Source organism: Brassica oleracea, chromosome C1 (assembly GCF_000695525.1).
Source record: "Brassica oleracea var. oleracea cultivar TO1000 chromosome C1, BOL, whole genome shotgun sequence".
Lineage (NCBI taxonomy): Eukaryota > Viridiplantae > Streptophyta > Magnoliopsida > Brassicales > Brassicaceae > Brassica > Brassica oleracea.
Genome location: NC_027748.1, coordinates 4,065,218 through 4,087,155, shown reverse-complemented (window position 1 = coordinate 4,087,155; position 21,938 = coordinate 4,065,218). Strand labels below are relative to the sequence as shown.

At 35.0% G+C, this 21,938-nt stretch overlaps 5 protein-coding genes across 5 annotated transcripts; 3 read left to right on the top strand and 2 right to left on the bottom strand.

Annotated features, from left to right (window-relative positions):
* Positions 1-427: 427 nt before the first annotated feature.
* On the bottom strand, positions 428-1,150 carry LOC106329353 (glutathione S-transferase T3-like). Its single transcript, XM_013768001.1, has one exon. The coding sequence runs from the start codon at positions 1,148-1,150 to the stop codon at positions 428-430; it is 723 nt and encodes a 240-aa protein (XP_013623455.1).
* A 2,478-nt stretch (positions 1,151-3,628) lies between these two features.
* LOC106342556 (putative glutathione-specific gamma-glutamylcyclotransferase 2) lies at positions 3,629-6,049 on the top strand. Its single transcript, XM_013781531.1, has 9 exons — positions 3,629-3,893; positions 4,433-4,559; positions 4,674-4,750; positions 4,888-4,944; positions 5,027-5,083; positions 5,173-5,213; positions 5,338-5,409; positions 5,501-5,580; positions 5,667-6,049. Exons 2-9 carry the CDS (start codon positions 4,451-4,453, stop codon positions 5,855-5,857), a joined length of 684 nt encoding a protein of 227 aa, XP_013636985.1. The 5' UTR covers positions 3,629-3,893; positions 4,433-4,450; the 3' UTR covers positions 5,858-6,049.
* A 1,586-nt stretch (positions 6,050-7,635) lies between these two features.
* LOC106342318 (proteasome subunit beta type-6) lies at positions 7,636-10,014 on the top strand. Its single transcript, XM_013781212.1, has 8 exons — positions 7,636-7,883; positions 8,033-8,109; positions 8,452-8,507; positions 8,614-8,686; positions 9,164-9,275; positions 9,415-9,488; positions 9,570-9,644; positions 9,731-10,014. The coding sequence occupies exons 1-8, from the start codon at positions 7,781-7,783 to the stop codon at positions 9,860-9,862; spliced, it is 702 nt and encodes a 233-aa protein (XP_013636666.1). The 5' UTR covers positions 7,636-7,780; the 3' UTR covers positions 9,863-10,014.
* Positions 10,015-11,660: 1,646 nt separating this feature from the next.
* LOC106298786 (auxin-responsive protein SAUR72-like) lies at positions 11,661-12,612 on the bottom strand. The gene has a single exon (XM_013734926.1). It carries the CDS (start codon positions 12,420-12,422, stop codon positions 11,805-11,807), a length of 618 nt encoding a protein of 205 aa, XP_013590380.1. The 5' UTR covers positions 12,423-12,612; the 3' UTR covers positions 11,661-11,804.
* Positions 12,613-19,595: 6,983 nt separating this feature from the next.
* On the top strand, positions 19,596-20,508 carry LOC106298382. The gene is made up of 2 exons (XM_013734497.1): positions 19,596-19,817; positions 19,888-20,508. Exons 1-2 carry the CDS (start codon positions 19,650-19,652, stop codon positions 20,437-20,439), a joined length of 720 nt encoding a protein of 239 aa, XP_013589951.1. The 5' UTR covers positions 19,596-19,649; the 3' UTR covers positions 20,440-20,508.
* The last annotated feature ends 1,430 nt before the right edge of the window (positions 20,509-21,938 follow it).

Here is a 21,938-nt window from a genome sequence, read left to right as displayed (position 1 = left end):
AAGAAACAAAACTGACAGAGAGATAGCATGATAAGAAACAAAACTAACGGAGAGATAGCATGATAAGAAACAAAACTAACGGAGAGATGGACAATATTATACATTAACCAGCATGATAAGAAACATCATTTATCTTACAAACAGAGAGATAGACACATTAAACAGCTATTTTACATTAAGATAAGACAATTATCTTACAAACTCGACACAAACAGCTCACAGAGACAACTAAAACACAACTAAAGACTCGACACAAACAATTTTTGCTTGTTAAATCCAGATCATACAGACGCAACTAAAGACTCAACATATCTTTAATAAGTTTGTTTTTTAAGGCAAGTTCGAGTTCAGTTAATGGCTCAGTCTTTGCAATTAGAGAGTCAAGCAATTTTTGCTTGTTAAGAGTATCTTTCAAAGCAAAGTCCTTCTATCTAATACTCCAGATGCTCTGCAACTCCTTTTCTTCCTCATCCAACTTCGTTGCATTGATCACAGCCCTTTTTCCTTTCGCCTTTGCCGCTTTAACTCCAATGGGGCGCTTGGATTGATCATCCTCTCCAGCCACAAAAGTTGATGATTGTGCAGAGTGCTCATCTAACTTCCTCCTTTTTGACTGCACCTTATCTTTAGTTGTAGATGCGCCACACCATTTCTGATCGTGTCGCAGCTCCAACCATGCGTGCTCAAGGGTAAACTTCGCCTTGTAGTCATTGAAGTAAATCTCATGAGCCAGTTTCATTACATCATTCTCGTTCTGGCCACTTGATTTCTCTTTTGTTGCCGTAACATAGCAGCCAACGAACTTGCAGACGCCCTCATTGATCTTCCCCCACCTTTGTTTGCAATGAGTAGGCTCTCCCGTTTGCAAACCAGATAGCTTGGGACTTGCAGCAAAATAAGCTGCAATGCATTTCCAAAACGCAATGGTTTTTTGCTCATTCCCAACTACAGGGTCTTTGGAGGTGTTCAACCAAGCACTGATGAGCACCTGATCCTCTGTTGGTGTCCACTTCCTTCTCTTTTTACGGTACTCCACAGTGTGGGCTTCAACGTTTTCTTCTTCAGACCAAGGACCGAACAAAGAGACATTCGACGCAGAGATATCTACACTAGGTTGAGTGTTTGGTTGTTGATGGTTTAAGAGATCCATAAAGCTAGAAGGTTGAGTATATGAATCCATAAAATTGTTTATGGATTCAAAGGAAATAGGAACGTTGTAAGGAAGTCGAAAAGGAGAAGTATTTGATTGTTTTACTTGTTTTACTTGTTGTTGTTTAGGAGTATTGTTTAGATTTTAAAGGAAACTTAAAAATTTTAGTTGTTGAAGTTACTTACTTTGTGTGTTAATGGCAATCAATGTTCATACCTACAACTTAAAGAAAATACAACTAAAAAAAATACGATAACAAAGGCAAATCACATCCACACTACTAACAGATACAATTTAATTTTCAAACCTAATCAAGCTCTAACCAATACCATTTAATTTCCAAACCTAATGAAGCTCTAACAAAGCATTAAAGACAAGTCTGCTAACCTCTTGCTGATTGAAGTGAAAGATGGATCTTCTGGCCATGTTGAATCCGTAATGAATGAAAGGAAACTCCCCAACTGTCGGCTCCCGCTTCTTGATGATCACCACTCCTCACACAACCAACAAAAATAGAATTATATAAGCAAAGTAAAAAAACCTTGATCAATCAAATATTTACACAGATAACCGAACACAAAATGATATGAAAATAAAGACAAGAACAGCTTGGTGTGATAATGGGAAACACAATCGACTCTGCTTCCAGACTAATAGAGACAGTTCTTCCTAAAATTCATCATGAACACTTGTTCGAACTTATCTTGCTTCTTCTTCCATCTTGTCTGAGTTATATCCTTCCCTCCATCCTTGCTTTCTCTTCAAGCTTCATCATAACAGCGGATCACGAACAGAGTGTGTGAGATAAACCAAATTGGAGACAAAAGTAACATAAAGATCAAATCAAAAGGATGATTTCTTACCGATAAGGAGACCGAGACGAGATTTCAGACCAGATTCGAGAGAGACGACGAGAATCGACACGAGACAGACGGCGAGAGAGACGACGAGAATCGAGACGAGACAGACGGTGAGAGAGACGGCGAGATTCAACACGAGAGAGACGACAATACAGACGGCAAGAGAGACTACGAGAATCGAGACGAGACAGACGGCGACCGAGACGGCGAGCTTCGAGACGAGAGAGACGACGAGACAGACGACGATCGCCGAGACGACATAGTCGACGAAAATCGACAGATACGAAGAAATTCAAGTGAGAAGACTGAGAAGTCGAGAATGCAAACCAAAAGCCATTCGGCTTTGTCGCGACGAAGGAGAGAGAGAGCATTTGATTTGCGGTCGAATCACAATCCACCACGTAAGGGCTTCCTAGCTGCTCTAAAAAGCTCAAATAAGACAGCGGTTCTAAAGTTTTTTGGCTTTTTTCATTTATTTTTAATCATCTTTTCTTTGGAGCATGTTGTTAGGCACTCCCAATAAACCTGCTCTAACAATACTTAAAAGCACTCAAAAATCTATTTACAAACTAACCAAAAATACTCAAAATATATAAATTATTTAAAAATTAACTAAACTATCTAGACTAATTAAAAATATTCAAAATAACAAAAAAAAAACTACACAAAATTAAATACTTTGAAATATCTAAATTACTGTAACATATTTAACTAATTTTAGAAATTTTCAGATCTTATTTGGATTTTAGTTCGGTTTGGATTAAAGTTTGGACTTTGGTTTAAGGTAAAAACAACCAAATCTAGTAAGATCTGCACAAATTCAGATTTTGTTACATCATAATCCCTACATTTGATCTACCGTTTAATTGTAGTGGGTAAAGAGAACTGTTGTAGTAAGGCCGAAGACCAAAAAAATATTAGATGTATCAGTCCACAGGCCCAATCTATCTTTATCAGACAGCTCTAAACCCATTTTTTCAAGTCACAGTAATACTAATACCCATGTATATACTTCTTTCCTTTTTTTTCAAATATGATTTAAGAAAATTAAGACAGACCTATCTGATTTTAGTCTTCTGGGAATCTGTTATGGCGTAATTCATGAACAAGCAATTATCAATTTGGCATATGGGAATAGTTAAAGAGAAATAGTCTTATTAGCTTAAGTTAAGCCTCAAAAGTATTGTTGTTTATATGTTTCAACGAAGAAGTCGGGTGATGTATGAGTGTCTGCGTACTGACTCTTGTGTGGGTTTTGCGTTGTTAACTGTGTCTTCGTTTGCCTCAAAGATCAAAACTTTTATAAATATTTTTTAAAAAGTTATATGAGATCTTTTCTGCTAGGATTTCAGGATAGATAAATTCTCCAAACTTTTATCATTTGGTAATAAGTTTCTAAAATGTATCTATCTTTTTCGTTAGGAAAAAATTGTTTTCAGTTACCAAAAAAGAAAAGAAAATATTGTTTTTTTTAATAGATTTTGAAGAAAGGGCAGAGACAAGCGTCTTCACCGGCCCGTCACGTGACGAAAGGACCACGGGACAGACAAAATAACCAGACGAAACTTGAAACAACATGCCTACCATGAACACGCGGCTCTATAAATGCTCTCCTTTCTCCACATCGCCTCCTCCTCATTTTATTACACCTCGAAAGCAGAGAGAGAGAGAGAGAGATTCAGAGAAAGGAGGGAGAAAGGAGCTGAGGTGGGTCTCATTACCATAACCAGCTCCATACGAACATAAACGACGTCGTTCCCTCGACCTATCCTCTGCAATCTCTCCTCCCACGAGTTTCTCTCAGCTTTTCTCGGGTTGTAATCTAATCTAAATACCAGTGGAGATCTTGTCTCGCGGTGGGATTACGTTTATCGTGTTCGACGGTAAAGTTCTGATTTTTATTTCTTTTCTCCTTCCCCGTTTCGGTTTAGGTAGCTCTAATGTTCTATTCTGGTGAAGCTTTAATGTTCTTATAATAGGAGGAAATGTTATTACTGTTTGATTATCATTATTGCACCATGCTTCTATAGAAAAAGTTAGGCCCTTTTCCCCTAGTATCTGGTAGCATAGGCTGCATAGCCATGGTGATTCATGTCCTTTGCCATGGAAACCCATAAGCTACCTAGTTTTTTTTTTAAGAAACTGAAACAAATAAGATTTGATCTTAAATCTTGTCTGAACTGTTCTGAAGAGAACCCTAAAACTGAGCTTATCTGTTGACTTTTTAAAGCTAAAAGTAACAATTGGAACATTGGTCTACTTGTGATTTGCCTTATTTGTACATTTTCACATGTATTCTTTTGTTTCTTGCCTTGTCTTTGCTTTACATGTAGTACTGTTGTAGCTTTTTCTCCGGCATTTACCCTCCACCAAATCATTTTGTATCTTAATCTTATAGTTTTGTCTTTTGGTGTGTTTACAGCATTTAACTGCAGAAGAGATGGTGATGTGGGTCTTTGGATATGGCTCTCTTGTGTGGAACCCAGGATTTCATTACGATGAGAAAGTGCTTGGTTTCATCAAAGGATATAAACGTGTCTTTGATCTTGGTAACGCTTTTTTTCTATTTTGTTTTAAGTAAAAACAATTTGATTGATTTATCACTTCTTCTCAACTATTGATTGATTGAAATTGATTCTTTTGTGTTTGGTGTGGCTTGTTAGCTTGCATTGATCACAGAGGTACACCAGAACACCCTGCAAGAACTTGCACACTCGAGAAAGATGAAGAAGCCATATGCGTAAGTTGAAACTCTTGACTTGAGTATCTAATCTATATATATATAATTCAGGACTCTTGGAGTCTGTTCATGAGATCTGCTTAGTTATTCATTACATTCCTCTTTTTCTAACTAAGAATCCAATACTTTCTTGACAGTGGGGTGCTGCATTCTGTGTCCGTGGAGGGCCAGAAAAGGAACGTCTGGCTATGGAGGTATATATCTGCATCTTAAAACTAGTTGGCTTGATGTTTCATGTTCATATGTCTCTGTGTTGATCATTCCATTTATGCACAGTACTTGGAACGTAGAGAGTGCGAATATGATCTCAAGACATGTGTGGACTTTTACAAGGTGAGTCACAACATACCTGATTCTATTGGATAAGCCTATTCTAATCCTAATAATTCGACTCAAAAAGTTTCTTCTATTAACTTACACAGGAAGATGATCCCCTGAAGCCATCTGTAACTGGAGTGATAGTGTAAGTTGTTTTCCCTTTCGTTTCCATGACCCTGGTCCTTGAGAATGGCGCTGTGTCGTTTTCTTTTCTTCTAAAGTCTGTATTGTGTTGTGATATGGATGCAACTTTTTTCTACAATTTTCAGATTCACTTCTACTCCAGACAAGGTCTCCAATAAGTATTACCTTGGACCTGCGCCATTAGAAGACATGGCAAGGTAAAACACTTAAGCCTCGACATCAACTTCTTCGGTTTATATGACAGATTCTTATCCTCAAACTAGCTAGTTGTTTTGTGTATGTATAAAGACAAATTGCGACAGCCAATGGACCATGTGGTAACAACAGAGATTACCTCTTCCTGCTAGAGAAGGCAATGCACGATATCGGTTAGTCCAAAACATTGATAACCACTCTTCAAAACCAGTATAGACATTGTTTTTGTTGTGTTGAGGTTTGTTGTTGTTTGATACAGGGCATGAGGAGGATTATGTTATAGAGCTGGCAAACGAGGTGAGGAAAGTTTTAGCGGAGTCCTCGATGAAGAAAGTGACACCCGTGAAGGAACCAAGAGCTAGCCGTGTGGTTAACAAGGCAAAGAGCAATGTCCCCACGGCTCATCAGATACTTCCTCATCAACCTGAAGCTGTTGCCACTACGATATAGCTATTGCATTCGTCTTTTAATTGGCTTTGAAGACAAGTGAAAACAGATTGTTTTGTTTCTATTTTAACAAAATTCGGTTGAGTAGAGACACGTGATCCATCGTTGTGCGTTTGGAACTTTGTTGTCTTCAGTTAGTAAACGATTGCTAGCTTTGCAACCTTTTCAAGAACAATAAAATATATTTCAAAGTAATTTAATAAATTTAATATGCTACTATCTAGTACATGAGAAAGATTTCAGTAATCAAGAATACTTGTGTTGTATTTGTACAATTGTTATATTATGAACAAATGATAATCTAGATGGTTAACCCTTCACACCAAAAACCCCTTGAAATCTTCTGTTATTAAATCAACAGTTTTCAAAACCTAAATCAAATCTATGGTTATTCAAAACAAATCATTTTTTCAAAAGTTTGTTAAAAAGAAATTTCAGAAGACTTTCCACCAACCTTTTACTTAAAATAGGTATAGTGAAATCTCACCTCTACATATGTTATTTGATGAAAATTGTTTAGGAAAAATTTGTTCATTTAGGAAAACTGCAAAAATATTCATATTTAATTATGATTAAATCTGATTCAAATTTTATTATTTTCTCTATTATCATTTGTTCTCATTTTCATATTCTCCCTCGATCCTTATGTAGGTGGTCTAACTATCAGTCGAATTGTAGATTTAAATTAACAATATAATTTAGGAGATATTCTATGGGTTTGAATGATTTATTCAAGTAAAAAATGTGAAATGTAGAACCGGATTGCTATTGATGATGGCTGCAAAAACTATGTGAGAAGACAATTTCGATGATTCAAATCTTAATACTCGTGGCCAGTGTCTTTATGTCTGATGAGAGTATTCTATGATTCACATTTGCATTTGAATTTTATCATTTAAGTTTATAAATCTTGAGAGGAAGTAAAGATCTAAAGATGTGTATATTATATAAGCGTAATTTGTATATTTTTATTGGAGATTGTGGAGAAATTCAGTTTCAATTTCCTAGAATAACAAATTTCTAATCAGCCCGCCTTCAAAAGTTCGATTACATTTCTCTATCGTTTTGAATTTACCTTTTCTTCAGATCTTACTAGTTAAATTTTCCTTCTTGTTAACCTTAGATCTTATCCCATCTGAAGATCATATATTCTGTTTTGTTAACCTTCAGCTAGTTATTGGACATTCCTTTGCCTGAACCCAAGGGAAGCTTTTGCTATTAAAGCTGAGTCTGTAACCATTGATGGAGATGTTAAGCCGGTGGTTGGGCTTACCATATTCTCTCCACTTTCCCGATGGTGGTCATGTGTCTTGACAATTTTGTTTTTTTTTTTGTTTTTTTTTTGATCTTTTGAATTAAATCTAGAAGTTATGGATCTAAAACTTATGCAAAAATCCATTGATTCATAACTCAACAACTATGCCTGAATTTCACATTAGAAGAATATAGTTGTGTTACTAAATTACCCAAAACACTCTAAATTTTAAATAAGAAATCTTATTTTTAAATATCCAAATAAATGTACTAAGTTATCTCCTGAATTCACTTTAAATCCCCAAAATGGTAAAATCCACCAAAACATTCTACAACCATTTGTTCAATACACCCCTTTATTTCTTTTACAATAAAATGATAGAATATTTATTTTGTTACTTCTTATAAAATATATAAAATAAGTATTTTATTTAACTTTATTTAAGTGTTGGGCTTGTAATTGAAAGGTCCACGAGGACAGTTAGAGCTTGAACTTTTGAGTAAATAACGTTTCTATCACGGCCCAGAAAACTGCACCCGAAAAAAAAAAAAAAAAAAAAGAAGAGAACCCGACTTGGGGATTAAGTCAGTTCACCGTAATCTGAGATTTTGAGTCGCGAACTCTAACTTAGCGATTCTTTTCGTCTCACAGAAGTTTCGAATTCTATAACGATGGATCTCAATCTCGATGCGCCGCACTCAATGGGAACGACCATCATCGGCGTCACTTACAACGGAGGCGTCGTTCTCGGAGCTGACTCACGTACCAGCACCGGTGAGACTCCTCTTCTCTACTCTTCTTCTAGGGTTTATTCTGTTAATTGAGTTTGTCTTTAAGCTGAGCTTTCGTTCGATTGTTCTATTTGGGGAAAGTATTTTTAGAAAAGCTGATTAAATTGGGATCTGTTATTATTACTCGCGCAGGGATGTACGTGGCTAATCGGGCTTCAGACAAGATCACACAACTCACCGACAATGTCTACGTCTGCCGTTCTGGTTCGGTAATGTCTCGTTTTTTTTTGTGAAAAGACTCTTTTGCTTGCTCAGATGTTTATTTTTTTTTAATGAATGTTAAATTATATTTAAATAAAAAAAAAAAAACCTTTTTAACAAAAACTGCATCATAGGAAAGCTAATATCTGTCATGTAGCTAAGATAATAAACCCAAAAAAAGGATAAAATTTGAGTAGAGATTGTATCAGCGTGATGCAAGCCAAATGGTCAGTGCATCCTTGAAGCGGTTCCCTTCGCAGTGGGGGCACTGTGGAGAGTCTATTTCTGATTTGTTTATCTATGTCTTATCGAAAGTTTTTTGCTTACTAGGTTTCTTGTTTCTTTTGCAGGCTGCTGATTCTCAGGTTGTATCGGACTATGTCCGCTACTTCCTTCACCAGCATACGTGAGTGTTTCCTTCTTCCCTTTATTCGAAGTAATTAAATTACTTGATTTTTAATGTTGTCATATGTACTTGGAGATAAGATCAATCGTTTGCTTATGGCTTTCAGAATCCAGCTCGGACAGCCTGCCACTGTAAAGGTCTCAGCCAACCTTATCAGGATGCTCGCATATAATAACAAGGTATACTAGCTTTTCTAAAGCTTGCAGCTTCTTTAGTGGGGAAATGTGTGTGTTGTTTCTACTGAGGGTCGTTTCTTGTAGAGAAAGCATGCTGTACATAAGTCTGCCCTTGTAAACATGGCAACTTGCTTACGTTTCATTGCTTTATGACTTTGGGGGCCATAGAAAGTTTGATATTGATGTTACATGTCCTAGCTAGGTTGCTAGTATATATGAAGAATGAATGATTGTTCTTTAGTCTGGAGAAATAATATTTTTAAATGGAAATGTAGAAAGTTTATGTTCTAAATGCTACATTATCCAGTGGTCAAGATGTATGTATATGTGTATATCCTACGATCTTAGTTCTCTGTACTAAGTCATATCTATCTTTGTTTTTTTAACAGAAATGCACATCCAGTGCGTTATTGTATGGTTATTCCCTGTTTTGATTATTTGGATTTGTTGACTGAAGCATTGTATGTATTTGTTTGGCAGAACATGCTGCAAACTGGCCTCATAGTTGGTGGCTGGGATAAGTATGAAGGCGGCAAGATCTACGGGATTCCTCTCGGTGGAACTGTAGTTGAGCAACCGTTTGCTATTGGAGGTAAAATCTTAATCCTTCTGCGTCTTATGGCCTTTGGGTTTTGGCACAGATCTATTTGTTTAAGTTCTCTTTGCTATTTGCTTATACGTGACTTAGCTTTCCTGCTAATAACTAGTGGAATCGTGTGTGTTTGTGTTAGGCTCTGGCTCTAGTTACCTTTACGGGTTCTTTGATCAGGCGTGGAAAGAAAACATGACCAAAGAAGAAGCCGAGGTAAAGATTATATATGCATAAACAAAAATCTCACGAACCCCCATTTGTGCTGTAACTGATCCTTGTTATTGTATTTTGCAGCAACTTGTTGTGAAGGCGGTTTCACTAGCCATAGCCCGTGATGGAGCTAGTGGAGGTGTTGTACGGACTGTCATAGTAAGATCTCTCGCTGACCATAACTCTCTCAAGCTTAACTTATATAACTTAGTTAATAAAACTTGTTTTGATGTTTTTTTGAACAGATAAACTCAGAGGGAGTGACCAGAAACTTCTACCCTGGGGATAAGTTGCAGCTTTGGCACGAGGAGTTGGAGCCCCAGAACTCCTTGTTAGACATCCTGAACGCTGCTGGTCCTGAACCAATGGCCATGTGATGCAAACAAACAATCATCCTCTTACTCTGTTCAAAAACATTTTAAATGTTTCGTTACATTTACCAGTGTCTTATTCTAAACTATGTTTGCTTATGGTTTTAATTCCTCTGTGCTCAAACTCGGTTTAGTAGAAATTTTCCATCTTTCAGCTTCTTGTGCGTATTATCTTAGATCGTTTTGTCATTTGTGGGTTCAGTTGACTAATGATTTGTGGCCCATAATAGTCCATAAAAGACCCAATCTAGGCCCATTGTGGCCGGGTTGTAAAGAAAAACGCAAATGGCCACGTAAATAGTAATAACTGCTCTGTAACCAGTTCGTTAGTTCTCGACTCTGTTGTACTGATGTACATGTTCTTTTTTGCGTAACGATGTACTTGTTCATGTGATCTGTTTAGCTGGCTTTTGCTCAAATAAGTATCTTTACTGTCTGTAATGATTAGTGCCTTGAGTGAACAACCAAGACTTTCTTTTGTTTCTCTTATTGTCTTTTAGTTCATAACTTTTGATACCAATCTTCATAAAGCAGTAAACTATATAAGTCATGGACGTGCGATCACCACAATCTTTTTAAAAAAATTCTAGGATAATGTTTTTGTTCATGTTAAATTTCTTGCTGGATCCTGCTGTCTAGTGTCGTATATGGAACCTGCTCATATAATCAATATTACAATTAGTATCCTCGAGATCAGGTGCAGGAGATCATGACACATGTGTTTATTATGTGATTGCGTATGACGGGTGTTAAGTCTCAGGGTACATATGTCATGTGACCTTTCCGTTTTATCAGATCTCACTGCTTTAAGCATTGACTTTGACCATGTGAGAGAACATATCATTCCCTAAATACTCATCCTTTTTTTGTGAATCTTGATTGATTTTGGGAGGATACCAAGATCATTCCTTTGGATTTTGCCGTACTCTGTTAGGGCTAAATCGCTTAATTGCATGTGGTTTCAATAATGAACGGTGCTTAATTTAGAAAAAATGTTGCATGTGATGCTGTGACTCTGTTATTCTATTCACTAATCAAGATACTTATTATAGCATTAGCTTTGGTTGTAAGAGCATAGGATACCCTACGTTTGTTACTCTATAATGTTAACAAGTCTCCACTTGATGATTAAAAAGTACAATGGCGTAGGTACTCTTTTATCTTCTTTTCACACTAATATAATTGATGTTAGTTACTCCATTAGTTTATGTTAAACCTCTGATGAATTGGCATAACTGCAACATCAATACACATGGGGTAGTTTCCGGTAAAATGAACAGATGATGCATAGTTAGAAACATTTTGTCTTTATGTATCAAGGTCTCCTGAACCTAACCATGTGACCTAAAACTGCCATGTGAATAACATGATGCCCAAATATGCTCTAGTCACTAGAGCATGCTTACCATTGCACCACAAATTCTTGTGCTGATGTAAGTTTGATTTCTACTTAGTTAAAGGACAAATACAGATTTGAGAAAGGAAACTAAACCATGTATATGTTTGTGATGATTTACTCCCTCTTACATTACCTATGTGATACATTCTCCTTCACGTTCATTTGTACGGTGTTATCCTCTTAGATGAAGGATTAACTTTTACGATATATCAAAATAACATAGATCTAGAATTTGCATAGAATGGAAGATACATGAACATGATGAAAGAAGGAGGTTGTATTGTGAAATTGCTTTGAATGCATCTACTGATGAACAAGAAGTGTTAATCTTTACTTTCTTGATTCACTTTATGAAAAAAAAGAAAAGAGAACATTTCATGTTTAAAAATTTTTCAATCATCCGTTTATACATTACATTATTCAAAAATCTCTCTCGCATTTTAGTACACAAGTTCAAATCCCCAAGTGAAAAAGTTGGAACATGGGGAAGAGGAAGAAGAATGGTTCAAAGCAATCAACAAGCAAATCAAAACAAAACAAAAAAAAAAGTTATCTGCACATTGGACTGTGAGGTTGATGAGATGGAGTCCTAGGGATATCCGAAGGATGACGGTAACTTATCACTTCCTCAGTCGTTGCATTGAACCTACACTCCTGTGTAGTAAGGTACACATCAGCCTTGTTGTCCTCCATAATCTTCAAAATGCTCTCAAACACAGCAACTTCACAAGGAATCTTCAACACACCAGCTTGTTGAAACCCAAACTCTTCTTCTGCTTCACGCAACAGCGCGTGGAAAGCTTGGTGGCTAAGGTAGTCCGTCGGTATCTTGTATCTCTTCTCCTCCTTACCCACAGAGACAGCTAAGTAGCCTTTAGGAACAGCTGTTACATCAGTGAAGGATAGTGTCCTCTTCAGAAACTTGATGCCCTTACTTGCACTTCCACTTCCTGTTCTGTTGAGTTTATTGTTGTTTTCTTCATCGTCGATCTTGTTGCTGGCTTGTTTTGATGCATGAGCTGCTTTACGCCATTTCTTGAGAATCTGTTGGAGCTTTACGATCTCTCTGATTTTGTTTGACTTCTTGGCTTCCGTTGCGGAATCAGAAGAAGACATTGTTCTGTTTTTTTGTGTTTGATTATCTGTGTTGTGTAATGATGGAGACATGGTGGGTTTTGGAGGGTAGGGGAGATATATAGAGGTGGTGATGACATTTGGGAATCTTGTTTAGATTATTTTACATATTTTTAAAAAAAATAATTAAATGTTAAAATTATTTGGCTAATCATATGCTTTTAGGTTTCTTAATACACCCAACTTGGAAAACCTCGAGTTGGGTTATCACTCTTGTAGTTTGACTTTCTCTTAACTTAAATTGCAACTAAAACCATGTTTGTTTATGCTTTTAGAATTGCTTCTCAAATCCACAATTAGTAAACACTTTTTCAATTGATAACACCATGAAATGTAAATTTTCAAAAATTAGATTTATGTCAAAGTTTTGTAATTTATTAAGTTAGTATAAAATAGATATCAAACCCATGATATAATATTCCTTTTAAACAAACTAAAGAAATAAATTTATTTTTATCAAACAATGCCCCGGTAAAATATTAAAATGTATTGTTCCATTAATATGCAAAAGGCCTAAATGATTTCAAACTCAGGTTTGAAAAATAAATGTAAACCATGATATCCAAGAGCTTTATACTATACTGTTGGTATTAAGTATTAACTACGTATTATTGTGATGGACTGGTAGTGGCAATGTTGTGTGGTGAGAAAAAAAAAAGAACATGAAACATGGGGAGGGCTTCAGTTTCCAAAGTAGATGACTTCACAGTTTAACAACGGTTCAATCCTTCATATCAGTTCATGTGAATCTAACAATTGCATCTCTTCCTCTTCCTCATTATTTTCCTTTTGCATAAATATATAAATACTCAGATGTACTTTACTTTTTTTACTAATTACAGGCTTTATCACTAATGACAAACAGAAAAGGAGTTTACAGAATTTATTGTTCTTACAGATGCATCCTCAGAAGTCCAATTCGAACATGGAGGACCGTGTCCGTAAAAGACTTCTATTTCCACGTCACTGTCCATGCGGTTTCGGGTTTCAATCCACTTCCTCATTTAAACTTCATTTTTTACTTTTCTTATTTTATTTATCTACTGACTCAAGTAAAATTTATAAAAATATACGAATGCAAATAATGATAGGTTTCAACGACTAAATCATATGTTTAGAGTGATATTTCCAATTATTTAATTTATTATCATACCAACAACAAAAGGTCGGTTTAATAGTACGTGAAATACATAATAAAAATTAAAAAGTTGACGCCGATTTAATAAAATAAGATACTTATCTTTAATGCATTATTCAATATTATAGCCTTCAAATTTTCAGACTGGCGATGGTTTGCATGTGCTGGTGATGAACTAGCGGGTAAGCAATGAATCTATCAGCATCGATTACGCAAAAAGCATAATAAAACATTTTATAAAGTTAAAATAATATTATTTTATCAGAATTTTAGATCGGACTTTTTAATAATGAATTTAAATAATTGGAAAATAACACTAAAACTTATAATTCGTCTAACGTTATAATACACGTAATATATATGATTTATAGGTAATATGATGTTAGATCGGACTTTTTAATATGATTTTTGCCATCCGGTCTCACATTCGTTTAAATGATGCCAACTATGATTCTAGCATTTAAACCAGAAAAAAAAGAACTTACAAACAAAAAGTCTCCACTTTTGCCAATAATGCAAAATTTCGAAGTTCTCAAAACCACGAGCACCCATAGCTTACAAACTAACTAGAAGAGATATGGTAAGTGCGGAAACAAGTTGAAACATATAGTAAGCATAAATAGTCGATGAATAATTCAACTCACTATAGTTTCTGACAATTCAAGCCTAAAACTTGTTATATATATTTGTTATATGTTGCATATGAGTAATGAGACAATCATAAAAAATCATGAATGTATCAGATAATAATCAACCGGTGGGTCAACTACTAGAGAAAGCCGTGTCCACCGGTTTTGTCTACCAATTTGATCCCCGTCGTAACTGCTATCCACGAGACCAATCAGAGGCCACCAACCCACCATTTACTTTTATATTATTAAACAATCAATCTCTCTAATGATTCTCATTTACGTAGTAGCCCGTACAACATGGCCTTTATAACACAATTCACGTTAATTTATTTAGCACGTATTAGTAGATTTACTCTTGATTATCTATACAAACAGTTTAGTTTGCTCTAAATTCTAATGGTTGATTACTTTTTTGTCTTTATAGGAAAACATTCACAATGTTTTGTTTGAGGTTAGTAGGTTTATACCTTTGCCTCCGTACATTCTTCATTAGTTAGTTCTTTATATATATTTAATGGAAAATTTGAGTTTAAGTTGTAAAGGTGGTACTAACCAACATGCACGAAGAAACAAACATGTATGATTGAGCCCCTATGATGATTGAGAAAATGTAATTTAAACAAGCTGGCTTTATTCCCTGATCTTTCTATACGTGCCATGAAGCAATAATGATTTTCATGATTGTAATTTTGTGTTAGATGATTAATAGAAAAATAGTATATAAAATCTATTTATTATATGATACAGATTCCAATTTCCTATCTGTTTTAATCTGATCCTGCATTTGCTTTTGCTTGATCTGATTGTCAATGTCTTCAAGATTTGATTTGCTATTTACAAAATGAATATATGTGAGTGGCTAAAACTTTTAAAAATCATTTTTAGTTTACTATGTTTTTTTGGATTCTACCAATTCTGTTATTGTCTACTAGATAGGACAATATATTTTTTCCATCTGATAATATTCATTACAAGGTGAAATACAAAGTTTGATACAAAAACTGGTGGATAGCATGAAATCTCCAAGAGTAAAAACCCAAAAACATGCAACTAAAACCCATAACGGGGTAAATTACGACCACATTATAAGCATGACACAGAACCTGAAATCATCAACTAAAAGTTTAAAACACAACGAACTAAACCACTTACGCAAACCATATGATAATTCAGTCGATAGATCTCCTAAAAATAGCAGAAAGCAGTGAACGAGATAGGACAATATATTGAATGGCTAAAAACTAAGATTTTTTATAGAAAATCTAGAAGGTATTTTTTGCCACATCAAGATTATTCACTTTTGAATAAATTTAAAGATAACTAGAAGTCTTCAAAAAGAAAGAAGTCAAACACTAAAAGTCCAACCAAGTGAATGCGGTCGGATGATACGACGGACTTGGAAAATGTGCTAACCACTCCGAGTTTAAACCTACCATCTAGATTATTTATTTATGTGGCCAGGGCGGGTTTACGCCATTTGATAGTATTACCAAGTGCTGCGTCCGGTTTATGGGAAATAGTCACGCCCATGGGTCTTGATCACCTCCTCCTTATCTAGAGAAAAGAATCTAAAAATCCAAAAACTCATATTTATCAATTACTCCCTCCGTTCGTTTATACATACGCTATAACCTTCTCACACAAATTAAAACAACTATTGTTTTTCCTCTTTTATCCTTTTTTGTTACTTTTTTAATGTTTCTAATTGATTTCTGGTCATTATTATTATCATTATTCAGTCAAACTTTACTGATCCCAATAGCATATGGATTATATAGTGGAGAAGTTTTATACTGTAATTATTTTGTGTGTTGACTCTATTGACCGAAAATGTTAACTTCTTGTAAAAGTTGTAGAATACGAGTTAATTCCACTGAAACTTGAACTTGTTGACCGGAAAATATGTGGAATGTATAAGGGGTAGATAAAGTCTTTTATCATTATATTACGCATAATTTTCACTTTTTCAGAAAGGTCAAGTATTTTGATACAAAAGAAAAGGTTTAAAACGTCATGTCATGTATAAACGAACAGAGGGAGTATCAATTATCAATTATCAATTCAGTGCTGGTCAATAGTGGATCAGATGTGCCGATATCAATAACCACTTTAAACAATAAGGCCTTGAAGGTGTTAAATCAAGCAAATCATAATATCTCATTAATATTGAAAACCCATGTGCGCCTAATTTCACAACTCTCAAGCCCAAAATCATCTTGTAGTTTATATTGGGCTAAGAGTGTTTTGAGATCAAGACACATTTTTCTAGTAAAAATTGTTGAAGTGTATAGCTCAAATCAAATGGTACTCAATCAAGCTTCCAAAAGAAATGATCAAATATGTCATTGTGATAGCACAAGAAGTATGGATCCAGCAACAAGTAGTCGACCTTAACACCATAACCGAATTACCTTTTATCAGCAAACCTTCTTTATCTTCAGTACGACATATCACCAAGTTTCCCACTCTTTCATCTTTCTTAGAGTGACGTTGTTTGTCTTCGCAGGTGAACGAAGCTTCTAACTATTGACCAAAGTTTCTAAATAAAAGATAGTAGAACGATATCAGATTGTCTTTTGTTATATTATCCTTTATTTTTATTTTGTTGGTTCAAATATGTTATCATATATCTTATGATACGTAAAAGATACTAATCACTTTTTAAAAATTAGTTGCCCAATTAATTACATTGTTACTCACTCGACAGCATTACTTTAAAATATGGGTTCCAGACATGAGAGCATATATGTTTCTTCCATATGTGGGAAACAGGATACGAACTTCAACGCGTACACATAATCTCGGATCTATGGCGGATGACTAAGCTAAATAACACTGACATTGAAATTTGGATGTCACAGTACTCATTACCATTACTGTCTATTAGTCGATCTCTAAGCCCAGGGCCGTGCCTCAATGGAGGCTGATCAAGCACTAGCTTGAGGGCCGGTCTAGTTAAAAAAAATTTAGGGGCCAAATTCATTAAGAATCAATTAGCTTAGGTGTAAAACATGTAAGGGTAGAATATGCAAGGTGCAGGGTTCGAACTCCAGCTTCTGTATATCATAAAAATTTGGACTCTTTTGTAAGAGAAAATGTTTATAGGGCCAAAAGTTTTTTTACTTGCTTCTAATCTTACAAATGTCAGGCACGGCTCTGTCTAAGCCTCACAAAAAAACTTTATACTAGTAAATTAAGTTACTAGCTTGTGTTTGTCTCAAGTGTATGTAATTTAAGGGACGATATAAAATTCTATGTATGATATTAGTATAATGCTCGATATTTAACAATTTCTAAATTATTAAAAATTTAATAAATTGGTCGATGATTGATTCTGCCTTTTCATTTTCCTTTAGTACCAACTAATAAGGGCAGCTGCAACGGTGATTTTAGATGAGTCCTTACCGTTAATCCTTAGCATTATTTCAATATAATATTATTATTTTGGTCTAATTAGCTAGGGATCAATCCTTCAAGAAGGATTGGAAGGACTCAATCCTTCTCTCTCGATCTCTCCTCGCTCCATCATCTCCCACCATGGCTCCTTTATAATCTTCCTCTTCATCTCCCACCACGTCTCTTGCTTTACTGCTTTCTCCGTTCTTTCGGTAGGCGCAAGTGTTCATCATCCATCCGCCCTCAAACACAGAAGAGACAATCGTTTCGTTCGTCATCTTTGAAGGTATTTGCAGTACTTTCCGATTAACGATTAGCTTAATATTTGATTAATTAACCATCTGATCCGACTGTTGTTCGAAAACTCTGGAGTGTAGATTCATAAAGTATCAATTTGATTGGTCCATGGTTATTCTCCATAAATTTGTAATGGAATCGGTAGAAATTGATTGTACTTGTCCTAGGTTTGTTAATTGTAAATCCCGGAACCTCTCTTTGTTTTCTGTTAATTTTTGTTTTTTTTGTTTGTGTGTTTTCAAGATTTAGGAAATTTCCGGTTAGATCTCCGGCTTAATCTTGTACAGTTGGTATTGGATTTTGTTTATATTGCCTTGTTGTTTGAAATTGAAACGCTCAAGTTTTTGTTTTGCTTAATATGAGAATGTTTCCGCATTGTTTCCTTTTGCTTTGTTTCCTTTTCATCAGTATTCTCCTCTCTGTAATGGTATTGTCACCAACCTTGTATTGATCGACTTGTAATATACTCTGTTTCTCTATTAATCAAGCAAGTACAAGGTTCAATTAAAAAAAAATTAATAATTTTTCTAAAGATTCTATTTTCGGGAACACCATTGGACGATCAGTTTTGATTCGAATCCTTAACTATTCAAATCAAAAAAAAATTATTAAAAAATTGCTAAGGATTCATGTGTTGGTCTCACCATCGCACATGCTCTAAGAATCCAAAGAAGAATCACTATAAAATTTAAAGTCTGAATCACAGGACTTAAAATACGAACCAAGCCGCACTTCCCGTCCAAGAACGTTGGACCAAAGCTTAATTATATTTTTGACATTTTTAAAGATTGTGTAAGTTTTGGTTACTGGTATATATGCATGTCTTATTTTTTTTAAATAGTCAAACATCCGACCCAAAATAGTTAAATTCTTAAAAAATTGGGTTATAATGTCTTGATATCCTACATATATATATATATATATATATGTGCTCCAATAATCCAAACATCGTATCTGAAATATATTCAGCATACGACCAGTATTCTAGGTCGGACTAAACTATACATGCATGATATAGAATGCCGGATTATGGATGTGTATATATCGTATGTCACCAAGAGCCAGTGTGGTTCTAAATTTGGTCTTTGTAGGTGTTATCAGTATTCATATCCCTCCACTCTCCATAAAGAGATTATGAGAATTCTGATAGTAAAAGTTGGTCCAACGTGTTGGAAGATATAAATGGAGTAGGTAAAATTAACACACAAAGACCAAAGAAGTAAGTCATGAAAAAAGTTTGAAATGGTTAAAGGTCGGCCTCATGTCTTCTTATCCTATCTATCTCATATGATATGGTCCTCGTCAGATTTCACTCATTTTATTTTTGAGAAACCATTATGTGTAGTTGTATACCAGTAACTGGGTTTCGACATATTCTCAATTAAGTATATCATAAATCATTTTTATGGTTTTAATTTATAATTAAATAAATCATATAGGCCTTATTCAAAAACTATGACTAAAAAGAAGAGTGAAAAAGAGATATAAAAGGTAGAAATCAAAAGCGTGAAGAATTATAAAATATTATGATGGCCTCCAACTAGAGATCTTGACAAAAAAAAAAAGGAGATCGCTCTGGAAACTATAACAATGGCGAACAAAAGGACAAACATGCGACGTGCACCAATTTTTTCTTACGTGCTCCATTTTTTTCTTTTCAATTTTGTTTTGGTCATTTTTCATTTTTTTTTCTTATAAATAGGGTCTTTCTACTTCAAAGCACCTTCCAATAAGTCACACATAGAGAGGCGTTACAAAACACACTCAACAAAGCTTTGATAAGTTTTTGGACTAGTAATGGAGTGGAAAGAATGTTACTTAGATGTGATCTTAGTGCCGCTAGGGCTAATGGCATATGCAGCTTACCATGTTTACTTGTGGCACAAGATACGTACACGGCCTCTCACCACCGTCATCGGTACTAACGCTAGAGCTCGCCGTTTTTGGGTCGCTTCCATCATCAAGGTAATCTTCGACCTCTTTAATACATATACACATATATAAAAACTCATAAATATGTATTTGGATTCATTAGGACAACGAAAAGAAAAACATATTGGCCGTTCAAACGCTAAGAAACTGCATAATGGGATCGACTTTAATGGCTACAACATCAATCCTCCTCTGCGCGGGTTTAGCTGCGGTTATAAGCAGCACTTATGCGGTAAAGAAGCCTCTAAGCGACGCCATTTACGGAGCTCACGGGGAGTTCATGGTGGCTCTTAAGTATGTGACAATCCTCATCTTCTTCCTCTTCTCTTTCTTCTCTCACTCTCTCTCGATCCGGTTCATCAACCAAGTCAATATCCTCATCAACACTCCATTTCCTCCCGAGGAGTTGGAGGAGATGATGATGATAACGCCGGAGGAGTACGTGGCGGAGTTGCTAGAGAGAGGGTTTGTTTTGAATACGGTGGGGAATCGGTTGTTCTATGCGGCGTTGCCTTTGATGCTTTGGATATTTGGACCGGTGCTTGTGTTCTTGTGTTCGGTCATGATGGTTCCTCTTCTTTATAACCTTGATTTTTTCTTCTTCGGCAAAGAAAGAAGCAAAATCGAAAGAAAAACTTGTTTTGGATCTGTGTAGAATCCTGTTGATAAGCAATATACATTGGACTTGCATGCATATTTCGAAAATTATTTCGGTTTCGGTTTAGATTTTTTGGTTCAAGTAAATTTCTAATTATATTATGCGTGATAGTATAATTATCATATAGTATTGATTAGGGTTTATTGATGAATGAGTATTATGAGTATGTACATCCCTACATGAGAACTTAAAGATTAAGTTGGAGTAGGTGTCTTGTGTAATGTGTCACGTTTCGGTTTGTTGAAATTCGACGCTATAATTGGCATTTCCATGTGGGTAGCTTTATAACTTATACGCGTATGAAGATATCTATGTGCGTTATTTACTTTTATAAATCATGTGACATACGTCGACCAAGAAATGGGCTTAAAATGTGAAGTACATATTTATTCCGTGCACTAGTATCTCACTTAGTTAGTGCGTTATATGCGACAGAACCAATCGTGACGATCGAGCCTATATAAATCATCCCAGTCTGCACACCTGTTTTCCTATGCGTACGTAGTATGAAACTTAGTGATTTTTTGGAACACCAATGTCATTAAAAGTTAAAACTTAAAATCTCCGGTTACAAGAAAAGTTTGTAAGCTACAAGCATAAAAATACAGCATAAATGGTATTGATAGAAATAGGAAACCTTCTAAGATAAAAAGATAGCGAATTCAGAACAAGGTTCGAATGCGTCAAAACCAGATTTACGGTAATACAGGAAGGTTGAAATTTAGTCACTATGGATCCAATCCGAGGTTTATTGGAATAAAATCTGTTGCATCTCTGATCCCGAACGAACCACTATACAAAATAGCAGTGTTTTTAAACCGGGACCGAACCGACGGTCGGACCAGGTTGAACCATGAACCGAAAATAATCCGAGTTGGGTTAATGCTAAAACCCAACTAAGATCGAACCAGTTAAAAACCCCTACTGAACCGTCAAAAACCCGGGAACCGGCGACCCAATGAACCAGCAAACTCCGGTTCGTATATAAGTCAAAAATTTGTTAATGAAACAATTAATTTTTCTTCTTTTTAAAGTAAAAATAAGAATTATCAAAGATTAATAAAATATCGTGTCTCGTCTTTTTCGTTTGCCGTCTCTACAACTCATAAATTACAAGATTCACAAAGTTTAATATTCAAGTCAAGATATTATTTTTGTCTATTTCTCATTTTGTTTAAATTTTTATTTCATGATCACTTGTTTTGAAGACTTTAAATAATTGAAACATTTACGTTTTTGAAATTTGTATTTCAAAATATAACTTATACCTAATGCGTATATAATTTTTTAAAAGGTAATGAAGATTTAGAGTGATAAGATCTGGAATAAAGTTTAAATGTGCTTTTCATATTGATTTTAGATTTTAATTGTTGTTTTTAAAAAATTTTACACATTATGGCTATTTAAACATTTTATTTGATATGATCTATTTTTTTTTAAATGCATATTATTTATAAAATATCATTAAATTTAGTTTAATCTAAGTAAACCCGATC

Excerpts from the sequence above, each read along its gene's own strand:
- LOC106342318 (XM_013781212.1), top strand. The coding sequence starts at position 7,781 with ATGGATCTCAATCTCGATGCGCCGCACTCAATGGGAACGACCATCATC. Across the intron at positions 8,687-9,163 it reads TGCTCGCATATAATAACAAG|AACATGCTGCAAACTGGCCT; the intron begins GTATACTAGCTT and ends TTTGTTTGGCAG. Across the intron at positions 9,276-9,414 it reads GCAACCGTTTGCTATTGGAG|GCTCTGGCTCTAGTTACCTT; the intron begins GTAAAATCTTAA and ends TGTTTGTGTTAG.
- LOC106298786 (XM_013734926.1), bottom strand. The coding sequence starts at position 12,422 with ATGTCTCCATCATTACACAACACAGATAATCAAACACAAAAAAACAGA.
- LOC106329353 (XM_013768001.1), bottom strand. The coding sequence starts at position 1,150 with ATGGATCTCTTAAACCATCAACAACCAAACACTCAACCTAGTGTAGAT.
- LOC106342556 (XM_013781531.1), top strand. The coding sequence starts at position 4,451 with ATGGTGATGTGGGTCTTTGGATATGGCTCTCTTGTGTGGAACCCAGGA. Across the intron at positions 4,560-4,673 it reads TAAACGTGTCTTTGATCTTG|CTTGCATTGATCACAGAGGT; the intron begins GTAACGCTTTTT and ends GTGGCTTGTTAG. Across the intron at positions 4,751-4,887 it reads AAGATGAAGAAGCCATATGC|TGGGGTGCTGCATTCTGTGT; the intron begins GTAAGTTGAAAC and ends CTTTCTTGACAG.
- LOC106298382 (XM_013734497.1), top strand. The coding sequence starts at position 19,650 with ATGGAGTGGAAAGAATGTTACTTAGATGTGATCTTAGTGCCGCTAGGG. Across the intron at positions 19,818-19,887 it reads GGGTCGCTTCCATCATCAAG|GACAACGAAAAGAAAAACAT; the intron begins GTAATCTTCGAC and ends TGGATTCATTAG.